Source organism: Mytilus edulis, unplaced genomic scaffold (assembly GCF_963676685.1).
Source record: "Mytilus edulis unplaced genomic scaffold, xbMytEdul2.2 SCAFFOLD_1114, whole genome shotgun sequence".
Lineage (NCBI taxonomy): Eukaryota > Metazoa > Mollusca > Bivalvia > Mytilida > Mytilidae > Mytilus > Mytilus edulis.
Genome location: NW_027266984.1, coordinates 1 through 27,811, shown reverse-complemented (window position 1 = coordinate 27,811; position 27,811 = coordinate 1). Strand labels below are relative to the sequence as shown.

Below are 27,811 nucleotides of genomic sequence, written 5' to 3'. Positions count from 1 at the left end.
TTAGTAGTCAGTACTATGGAACTGACATCATTTACTTGTAAAACAATCCTTACTTATTGAAAATTGTCTCTTTATATAAAATACAAAATTATAAAGAAACTATGGTTTTAAATCTAGGCAAAGTTGACCTTATATGAATTTTTGGATATTTTTTTTAGATCTTTTTAGGTTATAAAGCTCTACAACTATTTCAGTTCTTATACATCTTAGACTTTGAAATAATCTGATATGATTGTTCCTGGTGAAGCTAAATACAGAAAAGTGCTTTAGACCTTAATACTTTATAAAGTACTTACTATTAAGTGTTGTTTTCATCTATTTCCTTGTTTTCAGTTGCACTTGGAATTACAAACCAAGTTTTTATTCCCTTTCTTTGTTTTGACCTACCTCTTAGATTCTACAAAGGCGTGTAATTTTATGGTGAATACACAAAATATTAGTCATTGAGTTCAAATCAACTAACAATAATTTAATAATTCATTAAAAGGTTACTTTACAAAGATGTTAATTTGAATTTCTGGTTTAATATGATAACATCTTAATATCATGCTTTGATTATTTCAGAATCAGAACTTTTATACAGATCAAACCTAACACATCGAGCGAACAGTTTTGCTGCAGATGATAGCTATGGAATTATGGGTGGAAACTTTCCCGCTTTGGAGTTAATGGCTTTATATACTGCCGCTGCCATGCATGATTATGATCATCCAGGCCGTACGAATGCCTTCCTGTGGCAACAAGTGCACCACAGGTAAATAGCTGTACTGTGAATGCTTTAAAATGAGTGTTTCCTCACATTCCTTGAAACCCATGATATATTTCTGCTTTGCAGATGTTTATTCACAACTTTGTTGCTTCAATTCAGCTAATCACAGCAGGCAAATTGAAAAATATTGTCCAAAGCACACTTATAAACAAAGTCACATGAAGCAATTTCATGTTTAAACAGATTAACATACAACTAAAACACTAACTTTTAAGATTTAAGAACCTAGGTGCCTTTTTTGTTTTGTTTTACTGTGCTACCCATTGGTGGCCTGGGGCTCTTTGGTATGGTTGTTGTCTCACTGACATCCTATTTCCGTTCTTAATTTTATTCTTGTGAGTTTTGACATAGAACCATTGTATTGGCGAAAACATTTGTGGCATTGACCATAAAATTTGTTTAGTTTTGATCATTCTCCTAAAACCTACTGTATAAGTTTTCTATAAAACCAGGAACGTTACAAACAGTAGGCCAAATAAAATATGCGTGATTGGGGTTTCCTTCCTAAACACTATAGCATCTGCCATCAGTTAGTTATATATGTGTCAATGTGGACCATAATAAACAATAGTAAGCTTTATGACCGAGTTAGAACTGCTCTAGAAAAATTAGCTCATTTGTTTTGGGTACTAAAGTACTTATAACTCAGTTTATGTAATCAAATGAATATTTAACAAACAAAATAATATCAGTCAAATAGATTCAATCTACTTTGTGTCAATTTTAAAGTTCTTAATTTTATTCATGGAACTCAAGACTCTGAAGAAAATAAAATGGAAGTTTACATGACCCTGTCAGGAATTATATAACATTCAATAACTAGAGTACTCTATATTATTCATTGCTGCCAATCTTTAACTAGAGTTAGGTATAATTTCAGATGAGACATTTAATATCAACATTAAATGTGCCCTCACTTAAACTTTGATAATTAGGTGTTTAAGAATTTAGGTAAATAACATTGCATTTTGACCAAAAAAAACTGGCGTCCTACTATATTATTTCTTTTGTCAGTTGTTTATATGGTTTCAAGATTCCAACTCTAGTGCAAAATAATCTAAAATTTACCGTAAAGCAAACTCCGTTAAAATGATGTAATCAGATATTGATGCTAATATTAAACATGTCAGTTCTATTGATAGTTATATAATTATATGAAGAAATATTATTGTGGACCCAGATAAATGTCTGTAATTTATCCCATCAGTTCTATGAATTTTGTTAAACACTTGCGAGCTGCTTTTTGAAACATAGTTATTTTTGTTGTATGATTGACGTCTTGTTGCCACCATTACAACTGTGGTAGCCTGAAGAGTTGCATATGAATGTCCTTTCAAAGTACCTGTCAACTTTTCATTTTTATAGTTTATATATACCAAGGGTTTACCTGATCTCATGCATTGTCATCAGATTACATGTTAAACTTATTCTGCGCTGTTCTTTGTCTTTTATGGGCTTGCGTCATCATTTTGATATGTTAGCTTGTCTTTGTGCTGTTGAAACAATTCCCTCCCACTTTGCACTGTAAAGAAGTATTCAAATTCTGCTTATTATTAGAAATTTATATGATTTGTAAACAACAAAGTCCTTTTTCAGCAGTTATTGATAAACTTATTAAGAATTTCCATATTGTAATCAAAATCACTGCAGGTGATCTGATGTTAGAAAGATTTAGATAGATGTCTTGACCAATTTCAGTAAAAAAAACATTGATTTTTGATAATTAGGAACTGATATGTAGGAAAAGAAAAGCAAGAAAACAGGAAATATTTACAGGCATAACAGGCTTCAACTACCTTAATAAACTACACTGATGCCAATTTGACTAAAAATAGACGTGTCCGTCATAAACCAGATGTTTTACGTAAAGAATATGTTTATGTTATTGAGCTGTTTATAGCTAATTAACAGATTACATTTTATGACAAAAGAGAAACTTGATGAACTTTAGAGATATAGTGGTCCTAGTTTTTGCTGATTTTACTTGTGTTAATTAAAACTGCTAATATTTTCTACAGAAGGATGTTTGTATTTATAAAACTGCTTACCACATTTTTGACAATACACTTTTTAGTAACTATTTAGTAATAGATTACTGGGTTTTGTTTATGAGACATAGCCAATTACATTCCAAAAGTTAAAATTTCAGAATACTATTTTAATACTTTCATAACAATTTTTTTGCATTTTAGGCTGTCATGTACAACGATCGGTCAGTATTAGAAAACCATCATGCCGCTGCAGCCTGGAGACTTTTATTAAGTGATCCTAAATGTCTCTTCCTGTCTGCATTAGAACCTGCAGAATTTAAGAGATTCCGATTCCTTGTAATAGAACTAATTCTGGCAACAGATTTAAAGCGACATTTTGAGATTTTAGCAGAATTTAATGCAAAGGTAAATAAATGACAAGTTTAAGAAATGTGTGTATATATTTTATATGTTGAGAAATAGGATTATGCAACATACTTTTCTATGAATCAATCAGAATTTAAAGCCAACAAAAAGTTCTTTTCTTTAAAGGTTATTATGAGTCAGTGGTGGGTTCAGTAGGAGGGCTTAAACGCCCTTCTTTGATTAGAAAATATTTGGTTTTTACATAAAATTGTCTTAAATTTGTGTTCACTTTTTTTTGCTCTGCACTATATATCAAATTATATGTGATTATGCCCCTCCCCCTTTAAAAACAAGTACTGGATCAGACCCTGTGAGTCAAAATTATGTGGATGGTCCAACTTACAAGTATTGTTTCACCTTTAAATACAGGAAAAATATTTGTGTAACCTATTTATTGATAAAATCATTAGGATGATGAGAGAGAAGAAAGATTTTATAATGTTGGTCTATATAATATAGTAGACGTACATGTAACAATGATTATATAAAGTTACTGTCAATTTCAAAGAGCAGCAGGAAGATGTCGTACATTACCGATCTTATTCATCTATTATTTAGTGATATCGGGATGAAAGAAATTTCAGATTTCTATTTCAAAAGATTCAAGATCATATATCACTCAAACTTCTAATTAAATACTGTTAGAAGACATCATAATGTGTTTGATCTTGAATTTTTTAACAACCAATGTTAGAAAATAAAAACTTATGTATGCATTTCTTTCAAAACTTAACAATGAAATAAAGATCTAGATTAGTACAAAAGTTGTATGTTGGTCATATTTGCGACCTAGATTCCTGCCAGACTGGTCAAAGTAAAAATGTAGAATCTTCTTGTCCTATGATATATACCATATTTTTTCAGGTTGATGTTTTGTAGTTCTATTGCTTAGACAAACAGTCATCATGGGATTTTGTTCTTAAGAGGCAATTTTAGTTCCTATAAGACTTATCCTTAGCTCACAAATCAAAACATTAGAACATTAAAATAAATTCCAAAGATTAGCCAAATTTGGATGTGGCCATCTCTGTTAAAAATCCAAAATGTTTTTTTACTATTTTGATAATTTACAAACATTTAATTTTCTGAAAATTAGGATATCAATGTTACTTTATGTCATTAACTAAGTATTGAATACTAGCTGTGCTTCAGAAACCTTTGTAATAAAAAAAAAAAAAGCCACCAGCAGTGGTAATTTTATTGTTTTAAGAATATTGAACTTATTTCTATCCAAAGTTAGAATTTCTAATATATCTTACAGGCCAATGATGATGAGGCACCAGGCATTAACTGGACAGTTGAAACTGATCGTCTCCTGGCCATGCAAATGGTGATTAAAATAGCAGATATAAACGGTCCTGCTAAAACTTGGAAACTTCACCATGATTGGACAACTAGAATATCAGAGGAGTTCTATGAGCAGGTCTGTAATCAGTATAGACTTTTAGTTAAATAATCTGTTTGTATTCCCTTTAATAGTAGAGGGTAATAATCTGTTTGTATTCCCTATAATAGTAAAGGGTAATAATCTGTTTGTATTCCCTATAATAGTAGAGGGTAATAATCTGTTTGTATCCCCTATAATAGTAGAGGGTAATAATCTGTTTGTATTCCCTATAATAGTAAAGGGTAATAATCTGTTTGTATCCCCTATAATAGTAGAGGGTAATAATCTGTTTGTATCCCCTATAATAGTAGAGGGTAATAATCTGTTTGTATTCCCTATAATAGTAGAGGGTAATAATCTGTTTGTATTCCCTATAATAGTAGAGGGTAATAATCTGTTTGTATTCCCTATAATAGTAGAGGGTAATAATCTGTTTGTATTCCCTATAATAGTAGAGGGTAATAATCTGTTTGTATCCCCTATAATAGTAGAGGGTAATAATCTGTTTGTATCCCCTATAATAGTAGAGGGTAATAATCTGTTTGTATATATCCCCTATAATAGTAGAGGGTAATAATCTGTTTGTATCCCCTATAATAGTAGAGGGTAATAATCTGTTTGTATATATCCCCTATAATAGTAGAGGGTAATAATCTGTTTGTATCCCCTATAATAGTAGAGGGTAATAATCTGTTTGTATTCCCTATAATAGTAGAGGGTAATAATCTGTTTGTATATATCCCCTATGATAGTAGAGGGTAATAATCTGTTTGTATTCCCTATAATAGTAGAGGGTAATAATCTGTTTGTATCCCCTATAATAGTAGAGGGTAATAATCTGTTTGTATATATCCCCTATAATAGTAGAGGGTAATAATCTGTTTGTATTCCCTATAATAGTAGAGGGTAATAATCTGTTTGTATTCCCTATAATAGTAGAGGGTAATAATCTGTTTGTATCCCCTATAATAGTAGAGGGTAATAATCTGTTTGTATTCCCTATAATAGTAGAGGGTAATAATCTGTTTGTATTCCCTATAATAGTAGAGGGTAATAATCTGTTTGTATTCCCTATAATAGTAGAGGGTAATAATCTGTTTGTATTCCCTATAATAGTAGAGGGTAATAATCTGTTTGTATATATCCCCTATAGTAGTAGAGGGTAATAATCTGTTTGTATCCCCTATAATAGTAGAGGGTAATAATCTGTTTGTATATATCCCCTATAATAGTAGAGGGTAATAATCTGTTTGTATCCCCTATGATAGTAGAGGGTAATAATCTGTTTGTATATATCCCCTATAGTAGTAGAGGGTAATAATCTGTTTGTATTCCCTATAATAGTAGAGGGTAATAATCTGTTTGTATTCCCTATAATAGTAGAGGGTATTTGTTTTCATGTTTGTCCATTTATAAGTTTGTCTGTTAGTCATCTAATATCAGGATAAAGTTTTTGATTAAGGTAGTTTATAAATCATATGCCAAATTATAGTTATGACCCTCTACTTCATGGTTATATAGTGAAACCAGGTCGTTCTTTAGATAAAAGAATATATGGAAGATATCAAGGGAACATTCCAAAAAATGTAAGTCTAGATATTGTTGGAGGCTGTACTGTCACCTATAGTTGTTCATTTCTGTGTCATTTGGTCTCTTGTAGAGAGTTGTCTCTTAAGCAGTCATACCACATCTTCTTATTTATATTAACAACACAGTGGCAACAAACTAAAGGCAAACAAAATATGTTCATGAAACTACATTTAGAACTGAAGACTGTGCTACACAAACCAGACCATAGTTTGGGAGTTATCTCAGATGCTCTGGAAGAGCAATAGACCCTTACCCAGTAGTGGCAGGTAGTTCAATATCAATTCATGGCCATATCGATCATTATCAGATGTGTGCACTGCTTACTGGAAAGAAAAATTTGATAGAGCAAGCAGGGCATGGTGCCCTATGGACATAGGTTCTTGTTTTTCTAGTTTTAAATTTTAATAGAGTGAACTACATCCTCCTTTACATGACATTTCCCGAGTGACAGTCATACCCTTGTTACCTCAGATTAAATTTTCACTTTCTGAGAAAAAAAATTTAAAAAATGGAAAGATTTAGATTTCATTCATCTTCAATTTATTTTGCTTTTCAAGTAAAGGTTGAAATGTTAATGTTTAAAATGTGTCCTACAAAAGTACTTTACAGTTTGAGAAGATAAAATAAAATAGACACAAAATGAAAACATATAATCTTGATTAAATATGAAATAGTAAAATAACTTCCAAGTAACACCATAATAACTGTGGAAAATGAATGAAGTTGTAAATAACATTATAAATTAAACGCAAACCACTATGCTGAGAAGACTGTTGATGCATTTCATTGACAGGCTGAAATTAGTTCTTCAGACCTTTAAGGAAGTGTTTTAATAGCTGGGAAAAGTAACCATTAATTACACATCAGAAAAAAAATATATTGTCACCCTTTAGATAGCTTCAGTGCAACTTATAAAAAACGAACTTTATAACCGGTTTCCAAGATATATCTTTGACATTTTACGGGGGGAAATTATCTTTCCTATGTATAATACTTAGAGGAAAGCTGTAGATATCAATAACTAGATTTAGCATTCATTTGTTCTCATTATATTGTCATTAGTGGGCTGTTAACCTTATGTAATGTCTTTTGGTGTATGACAGAATGTTGCAGATTTAGTTTTTGTGAGCGTACAAGTATTTTTTGGAAAGACAGACAAATATTCATCGTACATTGTGATTATCATAATTCAATGCTAAAACTTACTTTTGAATTAATTATTAAAATAACCAAAATTTAATTTACCCCTAGTTTTCAATATTTGGATCTTGTCCAATCAAAATTAAGGTAACATAGGTTACAAACATAATTGAATAAGGAGGCTGATTGATTTGTACCCTGTATTTAAAACTGTATTTTATATTACAGGGAGATGAAGAAGCCAGATTGGGGATGCCAATTTCTCCATATATGGACAGAAAGATTCCTCAGCTAGCTAAGTTACAGGAAACTTTTATAAACCATTTGGTGGCGCCACTGTGTAATGCCTTAGTAACAGCTGGTCTGTTGCCAGGGACATGGGTGGATGAACCTGACAGTGATGGGGATGGTAAGTTTGGTAACTAAGGATACACTTAATCACTTTCTTATTGCTTAAAACTGACAAAATCTTCATTCAAATCACACAATCCTGCAAATATACATTGTATCAAAATAAGGAGATATGGTATGATTGCCAATGAGACAAATATCCACCTTAGTTCAAATGAAGTGGACGTAAGCAATAATAGGCCACTGCCACTGGATTATATGTTTTTGTGGAAAGAAAAACAACATTCTGTGAATATGGTATTGTGGAAATTTACAATTTACAGATTGAGTTTCAAATTTGTTCATCATTTTCAAATCTGTCCTTCTGCAGTATGATGCCTTCTCCTCAGCCCCGACACGTCTAACACACACTCTTCAAATGTTTGGGGTATATGTGTTTTAATGAGGAATCATCTACTAATGTATTCACTATTATGCTTGGAATGCTATTCTATTTATGTCAGATATATATATATGGAAGTGTTTAACAACCTTGACTAGCTTTTCAGCCCTTGCACTGTCGGTGTGTCAGATATACAGGCTTAATAATACTTACATTGTGGTACATTGATTTTGAAATATTCAGATCAGATTCATAAGTGTAAGAATTATTTGGTACATGCAGCAATATGGCAGCTAATTGCTAATGATAGTTATTATTATTAATCGTTAATTTGATGTAAAGTACTAGTCACATGTTTATTTTAGTTTCGGGACATTCAGATACAGAGATATGTGACATCACAGGTGAAGATAATGAAGATGAGAATGAGGAAGATCATGAAACAGGTAAATATTCCTACGAAAACGAGAAATTATTCTCACCAAAAACAGGTTCATATTTCCACAAAAACAGGTAATATTTAAACAAAAGCAGGTGATGATTCTTACAAAAACACATTATTGTAACCACAAAACAGGTAAATATTCCCACAAAAAAATACAAGTAAATATTTCTACCAAAAAATTAGTAAATTATCAGTGGCGGATCCAGAACTTTTCCTAAGGGGGGGGCCCGCTGACTGACCTAAGAGGGGGCCCGCTCCAGTCATGCTTCAATGATTCCTTATATAATCAACCAAATTTTTCCCACAAAAGGGGGGGCCCAGGCCCCCCCCCCCCCCCCCCCCCCCCTGGATCCGCCTATGATTATCCAATAAAAACAATGCAAACAAATAATCATAAAAAACAACAACTTTTCAATATTCCCACCAAATCAGGTTAGTTAAATTCCAATAAAACAAGTGAAATTTTCTCAATTAGATAAATAATATTCCCACAAAAAAAACCTGTTATTATTCCTACAGAAATTGGTATATTCCAACAAAAATAGTTAAATATTCCAACAAAAAGGTAAATGATATTACTACAAAAATACATGTAAACATTCCACCAAACATGTAAATATTCACAACATCAAAAGGTATAACATGTTACTATCTATTTTTATCACCATATAAAATTCAAATTCAAATTTGAATCTTTATTGCCATAAAACCATTTCATTGGAAAATTTAAAAAAATATTTGTCATTTTTCAGAAGCCATAAACCACCCAAAAGTTAAGAGGAAACCAAGGAAAGTCAACTGCTTATTGACAAAGAACATGAAAGAAAATCATGAATTCTGGGTAGCTAGGATAAAAGAAGAAGAACTACAAAAGTCTGCATCTGAAATCAAGTCAGAAAAACAGGTATTAAGTGTTTTCAGTGTATTTTTAGTTTTATGAAATTGAATGAACAGAGAAAGCTGTTTGAATTCTAGGGTACCAAGAAGAAAGCAAAGTAAATTTTGACATGAATTACAATATATCGCATTGAGAAAATGTTCATGAGAACGAAACGTTAATAATAAAAATCCTCACCAATGGAAATTTAGATTAGAGGCAAACGCATTGAACAAAAAGAGCCCTGAACAATCTAAACTTCAACATTTAGTTAAACTGATCAAAAATTTTGTATGGAATAAGCACTACCTGATTTTATTCAATGGATCATTGCATTTAAAAGTTACCCACATCTTGTCGTTTTTTAAATGAACAACATACATACTATGTCATAAATATTACGATTTTTATTTTCTCTCCAGGAGAGTGAGATGGAACCAATAAAGGAGGAGACAGAATCTCCCCATTCTGCAAACAGTTCTCCCAGTGCTCCAAGTACTCCAACACGACAAAAAAAGGACGAGAAATGACAAAATACTCAAAAATATACCAAAGGAAATTAGGACTTATTTGAGATAAAAACTTTACCAATTAGATATATACAAATATTTAATAGAAGTGTTGACTCAGCTTGATCTCTGCTGAATTTGTATCATTGTTTCTGTCATGTCTGCCATTTACTCAAGCAGACGACACGTAGAATAGAGCATAAGATGAGATAGCAACATTAAAGAAAAATTTCCAGACACAAGGAAATTTCATAATTGTAGAGAAAAATATTTTCACGGGTCATAAACGTGTATGTATGTATTCTCTATATACACCTCCTTTCTAGGAGCACCACCATGAGTTAAGGTGTAAAGGACGACATATCCATTTCAAGAAACTAGTTTTGTGCAGAATCATTCATTACATAGATTTATTATATGTATGTTGGTTCCAGTAATATATATATTGTTATAAGATTCCAATACAGATACTTGTTAGAGATGTGAGAAATCTGTGCTGATGGTCAATAGATGTTGTCTGTTGTGATTGGCTACACATCAATGGTGGCCAATATAAATATGTTGTTTAAGAAAAGTTTCTTGCATTGTTTTATGATTTATTGAAAAGGAGAAATAGTTCTAGAAGTGAAAAAAAACTTAGAGCTAGACAGTTAAGACTCAGTTGTTTATTTTTCATATGTTTGCCATATTCTGCATTTAATTGATTCATGTTCTGTTTATGACTGTTGAAGGGAGATAAATCTTGCTCATATTATATTACAATTAATTCCAAATTTGTGTCTTTTCTGCCTGGAACAGTTTGTTTGAACATTTTTTTACTTCAAAGTTCCATTTGGATCTTCAGTCATTCGTAGGTAAGGAATACTCCTGATTCTGTGTCCAGGGATATATATATATATATATTGAAATAAATAGACTAATGAAACAAATTAAATTTTCCTAGTTTGAAAAATAAGATATTTTACCTCCCCCTTTTTTTATATGTTATAATTGAAAACTGAGTTCATATTATTGTCCAAGATACATTATATTGATAAAGAAGAGTTGATAAACTGTATGACTGTCATGCTGCTGTTAATAATGAACGATAAACAAAATAGTGGGGAAAATTGATTGTCATTTTATATATTGATTATGGATAATAAATCAAACTTGTTTAATACAAAGCTGTTCTGGGTAGAAAGTTTTAATCATATAAATCTAAATGCTGAAATTTGGTGCTATACTCTATGTTTTATCTACTTTTAGTCAGAGCACCCAATGCAAAGTCCATACACGTGTTTTATAATTTTGTGTACTAAATTGTTCTAAACCAACTTCATCTCATGAAGAAATTATGAAATAATTTGTTGTTTTGTTATGTATACTTTCCTCTATGTTGAAATATTTTTCTTTTTAATGATCACTTTTCAAAGTATCCAATGTCACAGAATATGGAAATTGTTTTCGATGTTTGTTTTTTTTTTACTCTAATTGAGTAACAAAACTCACAATTAATTTTATTAATATTTAGTAAAGATGTTGGTGGTTTATTTTAAATGTATATGAAAGTAACACAGGGATACAACTGCCTGTTGATGTTTAGTAACAAGTGAAAATATTCAGCACAACTGATCAGCTTGATTTATATTTACAAACTTTATTTTTATAAAATAAGTCAATTTTTATTCAAGTTGCCTCATATAGAAAATATAGTTTTAGGATTTTGATATTCAGATTTATAAATTTATAATTGATCTTTTCATAAATAAGTTTTTTATGAAATTTTAAATCAGACAAGTTCCATCTTTTTTTTTCATTTTTCCAGCCTACTGCTATTCAATGGAAACTTAAATTCTGTTATCCTTTATATATTTGATGTTAAAACTGATGGCCATGCTATTGAAATTTAAAATTTATAAAAAAAAATCCATTTTCAGAAACTTCATACATAAGTAATATTTTCCAAACTAAGTTATCTAGGATGACCTTTGTTTTTTACCTTAAGGCTAACCTAAAAAGGTAGTCCTTATTATTTCATTTTTATTAGATAAATAAAATATTAGTAAAAGCACCTATAAAGTAATAATAAAAATGCACATTTGGCTGTTATCTGCTCCTTTGTGAGGTTGTTATCTCTTTGACATATTCCCCATTTCCATTCTCAATTTTACCATAATTATGATTTCCGCCATTGTACCGTACCGTTGACTGCTGACAATACTCGTTTAGTATAACCTCAAAATCCATTTTATATGTAAACATTATGACAGAAGATGTATAATTTATTTATATTGTATATATTTGTACATATTGATGTTAGTTTTAAGGTCACTGTGATCCTGATTATTGTAAATTGTTTAAGAGAATTGTTTCAAATTTTTAACAGTTCAAGCGATATATAGTCCTATATTATATATATGTTTTTATGAATATTCAATAATTATTTTGTCAGGAGCAGGATAGTTTATGTTTCATCTCTTGATAAAACTTTGCTTCTGATAATTAAAACACAGCATTTTTTCACTACAATTAAATCTTTAGTATCATTGCTTTAGCTTGATTTTTGCCATGCTTATTCTGTAGTTCAAACAAATTGAAAAAACACATTTAGCCACAAGCATAAGAAATATTCAGTTGTTTAAGCAGTGGATGTTAATATTTATTTTCATATCAAAACGAATTGATACCTAGATCATATTTTTTATATGCCTGTAAGATGTCAATCCATGATTGTTCATCAATTATTATTTGAACATTCACCAATGTTTAAATAGCCACTTCATTTTGCATTCTAAAACTTTCAAATCATAAAAGTATTGAAACAACAGTACTGGTAAGCCCCATATAAATTTTAGTTTCAGAGTTGATAAAAAAAAAATGTTTTCTCCACTTATTATGTGATGACACTTGTTTACCTTCACTGAATCTGTTGAAATGTTTACACAGTTTTAGGCTTGATACAAGTTAGTTTTTATTTTCAATTTTTTTTCACCTTTGTCCATTTAGATTTATGAAACATGATTAAAAAAAATCAGATTTTATACAATACATATTCCATTTTTTGAAATTTTACAGATATAAAAGTTAGTTCCCTTTATTTTACAATCAGTTGGGAGACAGGCATATCATTTGCTCACAGATTAACTAAATATTTAGTAAAATACTGTATAGTTTGTTCTCCATCAGAACTGTTTATCAAGTCACTACATTTTCATGTTTTTCCATCAATTTTAAGAAAGTATCTAAAAATCTTGTATGTGATTGTTTTAATTAGCCCGTTAATACCTCATTTTAATCAAAAATTTATTTTTCTCAGGTAATGCATCAGCTTGCTTGTTTTTGTTTTTGTATATCATAGGCAGATCTGATTTTATTTTAATGCAGGGTATATGATAGAAGATCTTTTATTTATTTAGGTTGCATAATAGTTTCTTCTGATTCTGATTCTGATTCTTCAGGTTTTATTTTTAAACTTTAATAAAAAAGTGTGTAGTCCTCTAAGCATTACAAGTAAACAGAAGTTAATTAAAGCAGCTGGTTTATTTCGCTTTTTTCTTAACACATTTACTCTGAATTAACCAGGCTAAACATAATACTTATTTTGACTTTTTTATATACTAGAGCAGAGAAACCCATTTCCTTTGCAGATTTCTACCTCTTCTGTGACAAATAAGAACACAGTTATATACATATATTTATTTATATACTACTTAGTCTTTAATTTTAAGACCAGTAGTAAAAATCTGAATTTAAACTAATTTGAAATTGTAATGCTTACATTTGATTGTTGATATGCTTGATCTACAGAAATCAGTAAGTGTAGGTATTTCATAGATTCTTGCTATGCCTATTTCAAGAGAAACTTAATCCAGCATAAAAAAGAGACAGATATCCAACAAAAAAAAAAACTTATATTAACAGCTCAAAATTTTTTAACAAAGGCATTCTGAGATTGGTGTTTTAAAAAGACTTCTATGTTATAATGGGGTTTTGCCTTTTGTGAATACCCAGAGATGGTTTTATAAGCAATGTAAGAGCTGTATGCTTCTTTCTCCCTTTTTTGTTGCATTATCACACTTCTCTCACTTTATGAAGGTACTATCATGAGAACAGTTTAAACAGACTTTATATATTATTCTACTTTTTTATAATATAAATATGTTTTTATTTTTGTAAAATCTTGTTTAAGTAAATTCTATTTATAAAAGTAATTAGGGGCTTATACAATATGTATTACTATATTGTGTCCCAGAGTGAAGTGTAATTTGAATTCCTAATATATGAATTTGATTGGTCAGGATTTATCATGTCTCCATGACAACTGATGATCATGTAATTGTTGTGTATAGTTATTTTCGTATTTGTTGCTAAGTTGTCATGATCTCCCACGCAACCTTTGTATATATAGATAGGCTTGGCGACCTTTCCCGTAACTTGATCATGGCTATCAGACAGGTGTCTTGTATTTGTTAGTTATCAAATACTTCCATCCATAAAATATAGAATTATAATGTATATTAGCATCCATTGATAGATTTTGATTGGTCAGTGAGTTGTTAGGTGGAAGACACAACCTGTAAACATCATTTTACAGTTAAATATAGAATGAAATTACATGGTTTGCAATACCCAACTATATATGAAAAAAAGTAACTTATTAATGATAAGCTATAATTAGAAATACAATATCAACCTACTTTTTTCTCAATATTTTTTGTCAACACCGCTAATTATTTGACGTTATTAAAACTGGGATGAGTTCAGATCATGTTTCCCTTAAGAACCATCATGTTTTGCTATGATTTCATGAATGAACATTTTAATGCCATAGATGAACCATAAATTAAAATATTTAAGGAAGTATGCATTTTCAATAGGATTGCACCGCAGAATTTGTCAAAAACCATGATATCAAGTACCCATGAAAATATAAAACAATTTTTAATTCACAAAATTTGGCACCAACAAATAATATTAATGATTGTATAGAATTGTATCTGAATGCTTTTCAAAATCAGATGAAAAATTATAGTTACAAATATTGGTAATTTGATTATTGTGAATGTACTTGTTTCCTTGATAACAGCATTGTATATTCATATATCTGATATAAATTTAAACATGTAACCAGTACTAACATCATGGATAGACACCTATGTGTATAGCTCTATCAATGCTAGCATCATATATAGACATAAGTGTATAACTCTATCAATGCTAGCATCATAAAGAGACACCTTTTTGTATAGCTGTATCAAGACCTATTGTGATATTTGTATATAGTCTTCTTTCCAAATATTTATGATATCCAAAATCTTTGTTGAAATATTAGAATTTAAATGTTCAATAAAAAGTTTGATTTTAATCTAGAGAGAAGATAATTATTGAGTCAGTCAATAAAAGTGATACAAGTTCATTGTATTTATTGTTTTTGTTTAAGCCAACACAATATTGACTAGGCCATAACATTTAAGAGGTTTACATGCTCAAATTTATGCATTGTGGTCATGATACTGCCTTCAACAATAAACAAAACCCATTCAGCACATCAAGCTCAAAATGACAAATGTAGAATAATTCACTCTCAATACAAATAGCCTGATATATGCAAAAAGCCATAGTTTAAACTATCTGTGTCATCTCTGTAATAAAAGTAGAAGAATTTGTTGGTACATTGTATGAACAAGAACACCTTAAATAAACAAAAATATAAGTTGAAATCATTACAAAGATATTCTCCTTAATATGCATGAAACATTTACACAAATATTTCATGCAAATAGATAAATAAAACATTACTGAAAACAATCATAAAAAAAACTTTGAAGAAACTTCTTCAAGATAACAAATGAAGAAAATTCAACAATTAAAATGAATGATGGCAACAATTACAGCTGTAAAACATGTTGATTTCTTAAGTTATCTATCTTAAACAAAGTTTTCTTACAATTCATTGAACTGGTGAATTATCCAGATCTACATACTTACCTTGTTTTTTAGCAGTTGTAAGATATAAAAGTCCATAAGTAAGGATTTGGTTAAAGATTGCATTTAATCAAAACCCTTATCTTAACGTGTGAAGTTTAGACCTATCAAAATGAGCAAGTCTTCAATACTGTTAGCGTTAAGAAACTACTTCCATTGATCCTACAAAAACAGATGCCAACAATAACAACTTGTTAGGTTTAAATGTGTTTTATGAATTTGTTTCAATCTTAATCATCAATTTCTTCGTCTATTGAAACCTTTACGTTTTTTTCTCAGCACCCTTTTGTTTATATTAAGGGACGTGACACCACTACTAACTGTGTATGAAATAAGACCCGTCTCCCTACTACCTTATATGGAATATAAAGGGACGTACCAACACTTCTAAACGTGTATGAGATAAGCCCCGCCTCCCTACTAACCTAATATCAAATATACACAGTCTCCACGAGGGCACTTTTAACCAATCACATTCCTAGAAAGGTATAGGTAAGATAAGAAAGTTTACAAAATTGTTTGCATTTGAATAACCATACTTGTAAAGTAAATGGTTAATTAGATGGTATATAAATAGATTTGTACAGTAATGGACAAAGGAGGATAACTCAAACTCAAAATATAAGATTTGGCTAAAATCAATGCAATGTTTAAATTATCCAATCGTTACCCTTCAGTCCTCCCAAATAATTTGATTCTTCATTTGAACAACTTAAGTTCCGGTCCATCACATACATGATAAAACTAAAATGAAATTTGCAAGATAAAATAAAGAAGGCATGTGAGGTTCAGTTTTCAGTAAAACTTTGGCAAATTAAATTCCCACAAAATCTGGCATAAAAGGGATGCCCTGAAAAGTGTAAACAATATCATGAATCAAATAAATAAGTTAGAAGTATAGTATCTTACAGGACAATGAACTTGAATATTCTCGTATATGCATTGAATATTTGCCACAGAAAGTAATGGTACATACAGTCTGATGGTGCGATTAAGGGATGCTGCAGCTCAGTACCATCTGCTTAAAGCATCTAGTGAAGTACTATCCACCAAAGGTTGTGCAAACTGGAAAGAAGAAATGCCTATATGATGAAGTTCTGGCATATAGTACGAGAAATCGTGTTGTGTGTGTCCTCTACCGAGTTTCAGTGTATCATGTATAGCTATAGCGTTGGTATTGCGACGAGGCCATGTACTATTCTGTACATCATTACAGCTTTTCATTTGGCCCTTCTCTCGGCTAGTGGCAGCCACTGTAGAGTTTTTAGCATTGATGTTACACTGCTGGTGTGTTGATAGTCGTTCATTACAATCCGGGATGATCTTCTTTGCACACTTTCAGGTTTCTGTATGGTAAGGTTGGTGTACGGATCCCATTCTGAACATACGAACCTAAGCAACGGGTTTACTAGCTTTGTCAAGCATGCAGATTTTGTTTATTGGGGACAGTGCTAGAGATTTCTTTGGATGAAGGCTCTAGTCGAATAAGCCTTTTCAAAACTTGTGGGATTTGGTATACGCTTGTTGGTTTCGCGAAGGAGTTGGTATTTGCTGGGATGGAATTCCATTTGTAAACCAGATTCCCATCTTAGCAAGTTGTTTCATGTCTTTATGTAGTAATTTTGAATCCTTCTGTTCAGTACGCAGTCATCTGCAAATAAACGAACTCTTGATGATTGTACGTAGTCAGGTAGGTCGTTGATGAATAGAAGGAACACTAGTGGTCCAACGGTATACAGCCATATGGTACTCCTGATTGGAACTGTGCAGTATGAGATGTTTTTGACTTAGAAAGCTTTAATTTTTTTTCAACAGCTTTTGCTAATATCAGTTTTGCCACGAATATCACTTAAATAAAAATTATTGTGAAAATGTGCATCTGGTGCACAAAAAAAGGAAACCATTAATCTTATTACTTGGAATTACTAAGAGATAATTACATGGGTTGTAGCAACCGACGAAAACCAAACCCAACTGACAAATTGTCTGTACTTTAAGATGCACAAGGAAAGAAACAACTGGAGTTCCACCGTTGAAACACCAAAGAGTAACATCAAATGACGCCCAAAAAAACTAAAATATCAGAGATTGGAAATAAAAACTGCAACACCAAGAATGACACCAATATCACTATAAATGGAGTAAAAAAGCTGCTGTAGACTTGAAGCACGCTTTTGTCTGTCCAATCTACAAGAAAGGACCACACCACAAACAAGGAAACTACCTGCCTGTCTCTCTTATCTGCATCATTTGCATGCAAAGGGAGCACATAGTAGCATCCAACATCTTGAAATGTCTGGAAATTAATCAAATACTATCCAAATTCCAACATGGCTTTAGAAGTAAGATATCGTGCGAAACACCACGTAAAGGCCTGATACAATATTTAACATGTACAATGGACAGTAAAACACTAATAGATATGATAGTTTAAAACTTTGCAAAAACATTTGATAAAGTTAGCCATCCACGTCCGCTACACAAACAAAGACAATATGGAGTAAGAGGGAAAATCACAAATGGATCTCGACCGTTTTAGAAATAAGTATTCAAACAAAATGGGCGTCACATTTAGAGTACCAGAAGGTAGTGTGCTTGCTCACTGATAAAATCAATTCATCCTTCATAAACATGATAAAGCTCGAAAAATACCAACGAAATGGGAACAGAAATGGAGAATGACTTTTTTGTCAGCAACTGTAACGTCATGTAACGTTATGCACCTTACACGATCTATAAATCCAATAACAGGCCCTAATGCATGAATGGTAAATAACTAGAGTTAGTAACGGACACAAAATACTTAGGAATTACCATCAACGATGACCTAACCTGGAACCTAAACAATCACAATTGTAGCCAATGCAAACCAAGCACAAGACATACTCAGCAGAAATCACCAAGACAGCTCATCAGCAAACAAAAATCTTGGCCAAAAGTGGATGAAAGCGCAGCCATGTTGGATCCCTAAAGCTATACGCACCAAAATATAGCTAAAATAGAGTGGGTACAAAGCAGAGTAGCTCGCTATATGTTCAACGATAACGATAACGATAACAAATCAATCGTCACTAGCATGATAAGCAGGCTAAACTGGATACCTCTATACCAACGAAGATTTAACAGCAGATTATGATTATAATTATTGTTAATGGGCTCGTAGCAATTCCCAACAGAAACCTATAGCTACCTGATTCCATTAAACAGAACATCTAGATACTACAGTACTATGGCATACATTATCTTTAGCCCAAGACATGAATACTTCAAATTCAATTATTTCCAAGAACAGTTATCAGTTACAGATCCAGAAAATTTCAAAAGTGGGGACCCACTGACTTCATAAGAGGGGGCCCGGCCCGCTCGGGTCATGCTTCAGTGATTCAATATATAATCAACAAAAAAAATTCCAAGAAAAGGGGAATGGGGCCTCTAAATCCGCCTCTGGTAAAAGTTGAATAAATTTCCGAAATCGACAGTGAAAGCTCCCACTATGGAAGCTTTCAAGACATTAATTACGTAGATGATGGAATGTTTTTATCCTGCATCGACTGTACAACATGCACCGTATTATCTTTTATTATAAATAGTCATAACCAGCACCTAAGTATTCCAAGTATTGAGTACTCATTAATAAGTTAAAATAACTAAATCAAAGAAAAAGAAGAAGTATTTGTAAGGTATGTGTTTGTTCTTCTATCTATCTAGACAGTTTCAAGCTATCCATTATTTCTCATCCTGCAACTCTCTTGCGAAAAATCTATCCTGCAATTCGTCATCCTGCAAAAGCGTTTGAAAAACTACTTGAGTGAAAAGTTCATTTTTTTCAATATCATGGTTTTTGTTTGAAAAAAAATATTAAGGTTTTTATACCCCATTCACAAAATTTCTTTCGAAACATGGAAAAAGGCCAAATTGTATTAAAATACGCACTTTAGTCACCAACTTCCCAAGCAATTGTCTCGGTAGTTCTTTATAGCTAGGGATTATAGACTCTGCTCCAATAAATTATAGCTATTTGATAGTACTACAACAAGAGTGCCAAGAATTTCTGGGGTTAGCATTCCTAGAGGCCGAAAATTGCGTTCGAAATAGGAAACACAGCCAAATTCGATAAAATACGCCTGAATATTGGACATTTTCAAGCGAGATAACCCAAGGTGTTTAAGAAATTTTTAAAATTGCTCACCGAGATATAATTTTATTATGACACATGATATCTCGTATGTGTATTTAAATTAAGTCTAAAATGACATAACCTCGGTTTTGAATGTATCTGTGTTATTCTATTGTTAATTTTTTTTTATCGAAATATATCATGGCCACGGAATATCATGGCCACGGTATATCATGGCCACGGTATACCAAATTCATAAACAAAATACGTCATTTTGATACATTTTTCTGTATCAAATCTCTTAAAATTCGATAGAACTTTGAATAACAATTACCACTTTTTATTTCTAAATAATGAAAGTGGGCAAAGCAGAAACTATTATAAAGTCAACCTTTCTATTATGTCGATCCATTTGTATACTGTACATACGACATTTTTTTAAAGGGTCAACCCATAGTCAAAGGTACAATAACCACAATAGAAACATAAGGGGGAAATAAAAAAATATGAATGTTATTTTCAAATGGCCATTGACAACAGTAAACGCTGAAGAATCATATTTGGAAATCCTTCTAAAAGTTCACTTGCTATGGATTTTTTTTTATCACATTTAAGGTAAAAAAGATATATTAAAAATTGTAACAGGGTATAGGTCTTTCCCGTTTACATCAATGCTAACTATTTATAAGATTTATCAATGACATAGCACGAGTACTGATTAATGTAAAAAAGTTAAAAATTAATGTCCTTCATTCTTGTGTATGGTATCCACTTTCCGACCCGTTGTCTCGGTAGTTCTTTATGGTTAGGAATTATACTCTGCCCTAATTTAAAGCTATATAGGATAGTACTTAAACGGGAGGGTAAAGAATTTTTGGGGTAAGCATTCTTAAAGACTGAAAACTTGGGGAATAAAGGCAAAGGACTAGGGGCTATAAGGGCCATTTTTGGCCTGACCTCCAAATTTCATTTAATGTGTCATGTTGTAACTCTATACCATAGACCTTCTGAAAAGAATTGCATTTTGGGTATAACTCGTTTATTCTGTTGCCTAGCAACCAATATAATGGCGGAGTTAAACTCATTAATATGATTAATATACAGTTTAAATCTATCTATATTTGAAATTAAACCTGTTTAGCATGTAGTGAACTTTACACTTGTACACTATTTAAATATAACATAATAAAATGCACATTTTTGCCAAATTCACTGTTGTTTCTCACTAGCAACACATCTGTGCCCACCATTTTGTTTTCAATTTTACAAGATTTAATTTTAAATATGTTGCAACAGAAAAAGGCAATTCAAGATGCAAATTGTAAAAAGTAACAAACTCTAAAGTCAATGTTAGGGGCCGGGTATTGCTGATATATACAGATTGTGCATCTAGTGCTGGGAGTGGTCTCACTTATCAGCGACAAGAAGAATAATATAACGACAAGAACACCTATTTAGCGCTACGAAATCTTGATATTAATTATCTAAAATAAATAGATACAGAGACATGCATTAAAGGGTGTTTTTAAATAGCGGTGTACTCTCATTACAGTACTTATGTTTCAGGTAGGGGGTTGGGGTTGAAGGATGGGGGGGGGGACTTCTATTTACCAGGTGATAGGACGCGCCTCTGGAATAGGTCACCTTTGTAAGGTTAAAATAAGTGAAAAGTTAAGAAAACTATCAGATATATACGATAAGGACAATAAAGTTCCCACAACTTCTTTAATATTTCTCATGATATTTTGCTTCAATATATACTATGATATGTATCTTATATTGTATTGCAATTTTTTTAAAAGAATACTTTATTTTTTAAAGGCTAAAATTAACGAAACGCACGACCTTGGCAATAGTAAAAGCATGTTTTCTATTTTAAATCGTTGTAAATTCTAAGTTTCCTCGCATCTTTTACTTTTGCAAACATACATTTTTAAAAATTTTATCGTTTTTACCTAAACAAAACACTTAAAGTTGTAGATATACATGCTATGTATATAGACAACGAAAAGTGCATCTCTTTGTGCATCTTTAATTTTTAACTCTGTACGCTTCGTTGTCTTTACACTGTTTTATACTGTACGAGTTGTTGTGACAATATTGCGTTTTTAAAACAAAATGATCATGTTTTAAAAACATATTTTTGTATGTAAATCTTAATATACACGTTGCAAATTTACCATCATAAGCCAATATATTATTCTCATTGTACAGACAAATTCCAATTTCATGTATTTCAATTCATTTGTGCATATAAGAAGCTTCATTAACCATGCGAACATGTATATTATTTTGAAATTCAATCGTTCGACAAATTTCAGATGTTAATGATTGAGCGGACGGCTACCCTGTCAATCTGTCATTAGAAATCTTTTCTAGTATTGGGCAACAATAATTTTATTTTTTACTCGGGAAAGGGGGAGGGTGGATTAGAGTCCTGAGGAATAATTTAAAGGCCTGGTAAACGCTGAAAATTAGCAACCTTACAAGAAACAGGATTAAACTTATATTCTGAAGTGTAAAATGCCGGAAAACGATTATTGTTCAACAATGAAAAATAAAAAAATTTCGCACGATTATGACACGGAGAGAAAATAAAAAAATATATTCTTCTACCCCCTCCTGATATCAAAAAGTCTTCTTCTTATGTCCAGTTATGTTATACAAATATAGCCTTTGTATGAGGTCGATACAAGGATATATTGACCTGAAAGAAGTATATTGACTGAGGACGAAGTCCGAGGTCGATATACTTCTTTGGGTCGATATATCCTGTATTGACCTCACACAAAGGCTATATTTGAGTATATTATTAATTTCCGACCATGTTTGTATTAAAATCGTCATTTAGGTTTGTTGGAACTTTATAGATATTACATTGTCTTCTTGACAATAACATTACATAATTTAGTTGTTATTTCATTTACTTTTTTTTTGGACATCTTATGTATTTGAAGATTTTTTTCGTCAAATAATCGATCACAGATGTCATTTGTTTCAAAACGTTAAACAATATCCTGAAATGCATTACCTGACGTCACAAAGTATATCGGTTTTTAGATATTCTAAAAATAACCGTGCAATATGCTTTTTGCTATCCGCCGTTTTCTCTGTACCTTCGAAAATATAGTTTAACATGTGACTATCCCTAAACGAATCAAATTTGTTAAAATATACGAATTAATAATATTATGTGATATACAAAAGGAATAAAAAGATAAGATCAAATTTATACTACAAAAGCAAATAAAGCATGGCAGCTAGGTAGCAACAAAAGACACACAGTAGGTTTTATAGGTTTGTGCTTACAAAAAAGTTCAACATTTGTTTTAATAACAAATAGATAATCTTAAAGCTTACGGGGGCCTTCTGACCACTGGTCCCTTCTAAAAAAATTTCGAGTGGCTATGCTACTATGCTCTTGGCTTTATGCTAGTATAAAACACGAACACATATGACAAAAAACACATGAAATACCGATCTAACTTAAGAGTAGTTGTAGTTACTTGGAGCTAGTGCAATGTCAATTTTTCAACTACATTTTTTTTTTAGTTGAATGTAATACATGTACTTTTTAAATTTCAGTATATATCTTATGGAGGAGGAAACAGTCGAGGGGTCCGATGACTCAGAAAAAGAAGAAGTGGAATATCACAGATGTAACCTATGTGTTTATGAAACCAAAAGAAAGTTGACTTAAACGTCACAAAAATAGAGTTCATGAAAACCAAAAACAGGACAGTGTTCCCGATTATAGTAAAACTTATCGCTACTTTTGTCATGTTTGTGGCCTTATGTTCCAGTCAAGATCTGGACTATCAATCCACATTAAGGACAAACACACATTAATATTCAGATACAAATGTAGCACTTGTGGTGATGAGTTTAACCGGCGTTGGGACTTTAGAGGACACCTCAATCTACACAATAACATCAGAACAGAGAAGTGTCCCCTGTGTACTAAACAATTCACGTACAAAAATTCCCTGAACGTCCACATTAAGGCTCACCACTCAAAAGAAAAAAAAGTTCCGTCGTACCTGTGTAGCACTTGTGGTTGTTGATACAAGTCCTTGGACGCGTTGAGGGAACACAGGAAAGTGGTTCATGAAGGTCGCCTTTTGTCCTGCATATGTGGAAAACAATTCAAATGGCGATCAAGTCAAAAGTACCATTTATCTGTTTTTTAAATTGTACAGAGAAACACATAATAATAAAAAATTTCACTACAGATGTTTTTTCTTATTTGATATGCTAGTTACATGTATCTAATTTAGTTTTGCCTGACTACTTTCATGATTACTATAAATAAAATCGAACCATTTCATTCAATACAAAACGTAAAAATTATAACAGAAGAGGGATCTAAAATTAAATATCCTCTGATTCGTCATTGAATTCAAGTCCTTTGCGAACATGAGGAAGTATTTTTGATTCATCTAAGCGATGGAATTGGCGAATAGGTCGTATTTCCTCTGGCTGGCATCGATGGATCACTGATGCAAGATTTCACTCGTCGTCTTGTCCCCGTTAACTTTGACCTCTCAGGTTTATCAAATGGGTGATTTCTTCAAAAACAGATTTTTTTTTGCAAAAACAAGCATAAACACATAACACACTAGCCATAAAAAACATACATATGCAAAATTTATTTTTTTAAATCATTTTTAGCTAAAGAAACAATAACAGCAAAACCGCTTATTTCTTGTTCTGGTTTAGGTATTATTTTATGAATGGTTTTTGTTAGTCAGCATATCAACATTTGAGTTATGTTTTGTTGGCCTGTCATGTTACTTCAGAGGCATAAGTTGTCGGAATGGATATTTCATGCAATAAACTTTGTATCGTTTATGATTATTGTAAAATGCCGATATTTAATGTTGTCCTTAGTTACATTATTAAAATACCCCCATATGATGAGTTTCAATAATATATAACGTTAAAATTTGGTAACGGTTGTGATAGATAAAAGTATGAAATTTCACAGTATACATTTAGGAGATAACTGTATTGTATTTTAAGCTCCGACGGCATCAATTGGGGATTTGATGGTCGCAAATTAAGTTTACTGGCGACGCGTTAGCGGAGACAGTAAACGGGTATTTGCGACCATCAAATCCAAAATTGATGCCGTCGGAGCTTAAAATACAATATTGTTTTCTCCATTCTAATGAATCTGACAGAAAACAACGTTAAAACATGTATTTAAAATCTGTCATATGCCGTCTGCGCTTGCGCGTACGTCCCATAGCATCAATTGTCAATTCTAATGCAACAACGTTTGTAACGTTCAATTTGATTGGATAAACGTCACTTTCTTACATGGCATCAATTGACAATTGATGCTATGGGACGTACGCGCAAGCGCAGACGGCATATGACAGATTTTAAATACATGTTTTAACGTCTGTCAGTTTCATTAGAATTGAGATAACAATATTGTATTTTAAGCTCCGACGGCATCAATTTTGGATTTGATGGTCGCAAATACCCGTTTACTGTCTCCGCTAACGCGTCGCCAGTAAACTTAATTTGCGACCATCAAATCCCCAATTGATGCCGTCGGAGCTTAAAATACAATACAATTATCTCCTAATTGATGCCATGTAAGAAAGTGACGTTATCCAATTAAAATGAACGTTACAAACGTTGTTGCATTAGAATGACATATGGATCTTTAATGTAACGTAATTTTTCTGTTCTCAGTCTTTTATGCCTTAGTTTATTAAACATTTATTTATTAATTACAACAGTTTGAAGCTATTTATGTGACTAACCTTGGTTGTAAAGTTTTGACACTAGAAGGGATACTGAAGGTTTCTGCTGACGGTGTTATACTTTGCAATTCCAATAGATCATGGAAAGGGTACAACTCTTGCTCTGCTTGTTTGGAGATGAAATTCTCTTCAAAAAAGTGAATATTATGATAAGAAAACGATCATTCATACATGTATCACTTCAAGGCAAAATACTATCATCCTAATGTTGCCACTTAAAGTTGTATCATTAATTTTCCATGTTTTCTAGCATATATATCGAAATAGTTATGATGCAAACCAGTTTGTTGTGGTACTGAAACATCTTTTTTTTTAAAATAAATATCTAAAGCGTTTTATTAAATTTTCAACCAAAAAAATAATATAAAGATGTTTCTTATACTGTTGAGATACTGAATTGTTAAAATTTTGATTTCTTGATTAATATATCTTATTCATGTACATCTTTTTTGTTTTAATTCTTGTTTTACAAATGACAGACTGAAAAAAAAGGTTGGAGCATCCAATGAATCCCGCAATTGCTTTGTTGGGGAAATTTAGGCGTACTAACAAAAATTGAAATTAAATTACAATTTTCTGAAGAAACACCTATGAAGTCAATATTGATGTAAATGGTGGTGGTGCTGTTGCTGCTGGTAGGGGTGGTGGTTACGGCGATGATAGTGTTAGTCGTTTCGGCGGTGGTTGTGGTGACGGCGGTGGTGGTGCTGATACCAGTTGTGGTTACGGCGTTGGTTGTGGTGGTGTTTACGGTGGTGATAGTGTTAGTGGTTACGACGGTGGTGGTGGTGCTGGTAGTTGTTGTGGTTACGGCGATGATAGTGTTAATGGTTACGACGATGGTGGTGGTGGTGCTGATAGTGGTGGTGGTGATGGTGCTGGTGGTGGTGAAAGTGGTTACGGCGGCGGTGGTAATGATGGTGTTTGCTGTAGTGGTGGTCGTGCTAGAGGTAATGGTGATGATGGTGGTGGTGGTGGTTAAGGTGAAAAGATAAAGAGATAGATAGATACCTGTTTTTGTTGAATCTGTAGCATAACATTTCACACGAAGTACTCAATGCTGACGGAATGTCGTCTGGTCTAATTACACCACTACCTTTTGGATCAAGGTATAGAAAAGCCCCAAATAGATGTTCTGCCTCCAGAGTCTCAAGTGACCTGACGTTATACATTCAGTTTTAACAAATGGAAAGTACTGAAGTCTCCTGTCTATATTTGTCAACAACCCTTCATACATAACTATTGGTATACCTTTAATGAACGCACCTGGCGGAGGAAACTTATTCAAACTAACGTCCTTCAACTGCCATGGTCTTAGAGCCAGTCTCCACATACATCTTTCATGAACGTCTATGCCTGGATCATCCTCTGCTGTATACCATTCTCTTATTAAGCGACAAAACATTGCTTCGTTGTTATTGCCGTTTAATCTCATCGCATCCTCAACTTTCGGAGAAAAAGTCTGCTGTGCGAAACTATTAGATTGACAATCTACAAGGTCCTCCACCAAAGCTTTACTCAAAATATTGCCATGTTCGCTTGTTGTCAACTTCATCCATGCCTGTCTATGTATTCCAGCCTCGGGAATGCCAGTCTTACAACATTTTATTCGAGCATTAGTGAGAATATGATGACAATCTAATTAGAAGAATTTGAAGCTTGATGTTTCTCGCGAGTATTCCAGTTTAAAAAACCAGTTGATTTGTTTTGTTAATCCACATATTTCTAAATTATCCTCAAAAGGCATATCAAGTATCCACTTTTGTTTTTCTAGAGGGAAGGCATATTCTGCGTCAACTATATTTAAAATGTCCTTTGAAAAAGTAAGTAGCTTTTGAAGCGATAGAACATTTTTTTGACGAGAAGTCGCTAGTTTCTTTACTTCAATACCAACCGCAATATGATTTAAAAATTCTGTTATCTTATATTTTGGCCAAGATATTAGAAAATGTATCTTTTTGTCTTTCAGTTCGCATGCGATTGACTTCAAACATGCAAGTATTGTTTTCTTATTAAAAACCGCAGACATAGCACTTGGATTTAAGAACAGCTTTTTTAAGGAATTTTTGATCAAGTTTTTCACAAATTTTCAATGATTTGTCTA

General features: G+C 32.1%; 2 protein-coding genes across 2 annotated transcripts; both read left to right on the top strand.

Moving 5' to 3' along the window:
• Positions 1-546: 546 nt before the first annotated feature.
• On the top strand, positions 547-15,244 carry LOC139504706 (cGMP-inhibited 3',5'-cyclic phosphodiesterase 3B-like). Its single transcript, XM_071294711.1, has 7 exons — positions 547-754; positions 2,962-3,165; positions 4,427-4,588; positions 7,511-7,691; positions 8,381-8,461; positions 9,213-9,364; positions 9,760-15,244. The coding sequence occupies exons 2-7, from the start codon at positions 2,968-2,970 to the stop codon at positions 9,865-9,867; spliced, it is 882 nt and encodes a 293-aa protein (XP_071150812.1). The 5' UTR covers positions 547-754; positions 2,962-2,967; the 3' UTR covers positions 9,868-15,244.
• A 10,735-nt stretch (positions 15,245-25,979) lies between these two features.
• On the top strand, positions 25,980-26,689 carry LOC139504705 (uncharacterized). The gene is made up of 2 exons (XM_071294710.1): positions 25,980-25,989; positions 26,304-26,689. Exons 1-2 carry the CDS (start codon positions 25,980-25,982, stop codon positions 26,687-26,689), a joined length of 396 nt encoding a protein of 131 aa, XP_071150811.1.
• Positions 26,690-27,811: the final 1,122 nt, after the last annotated feature.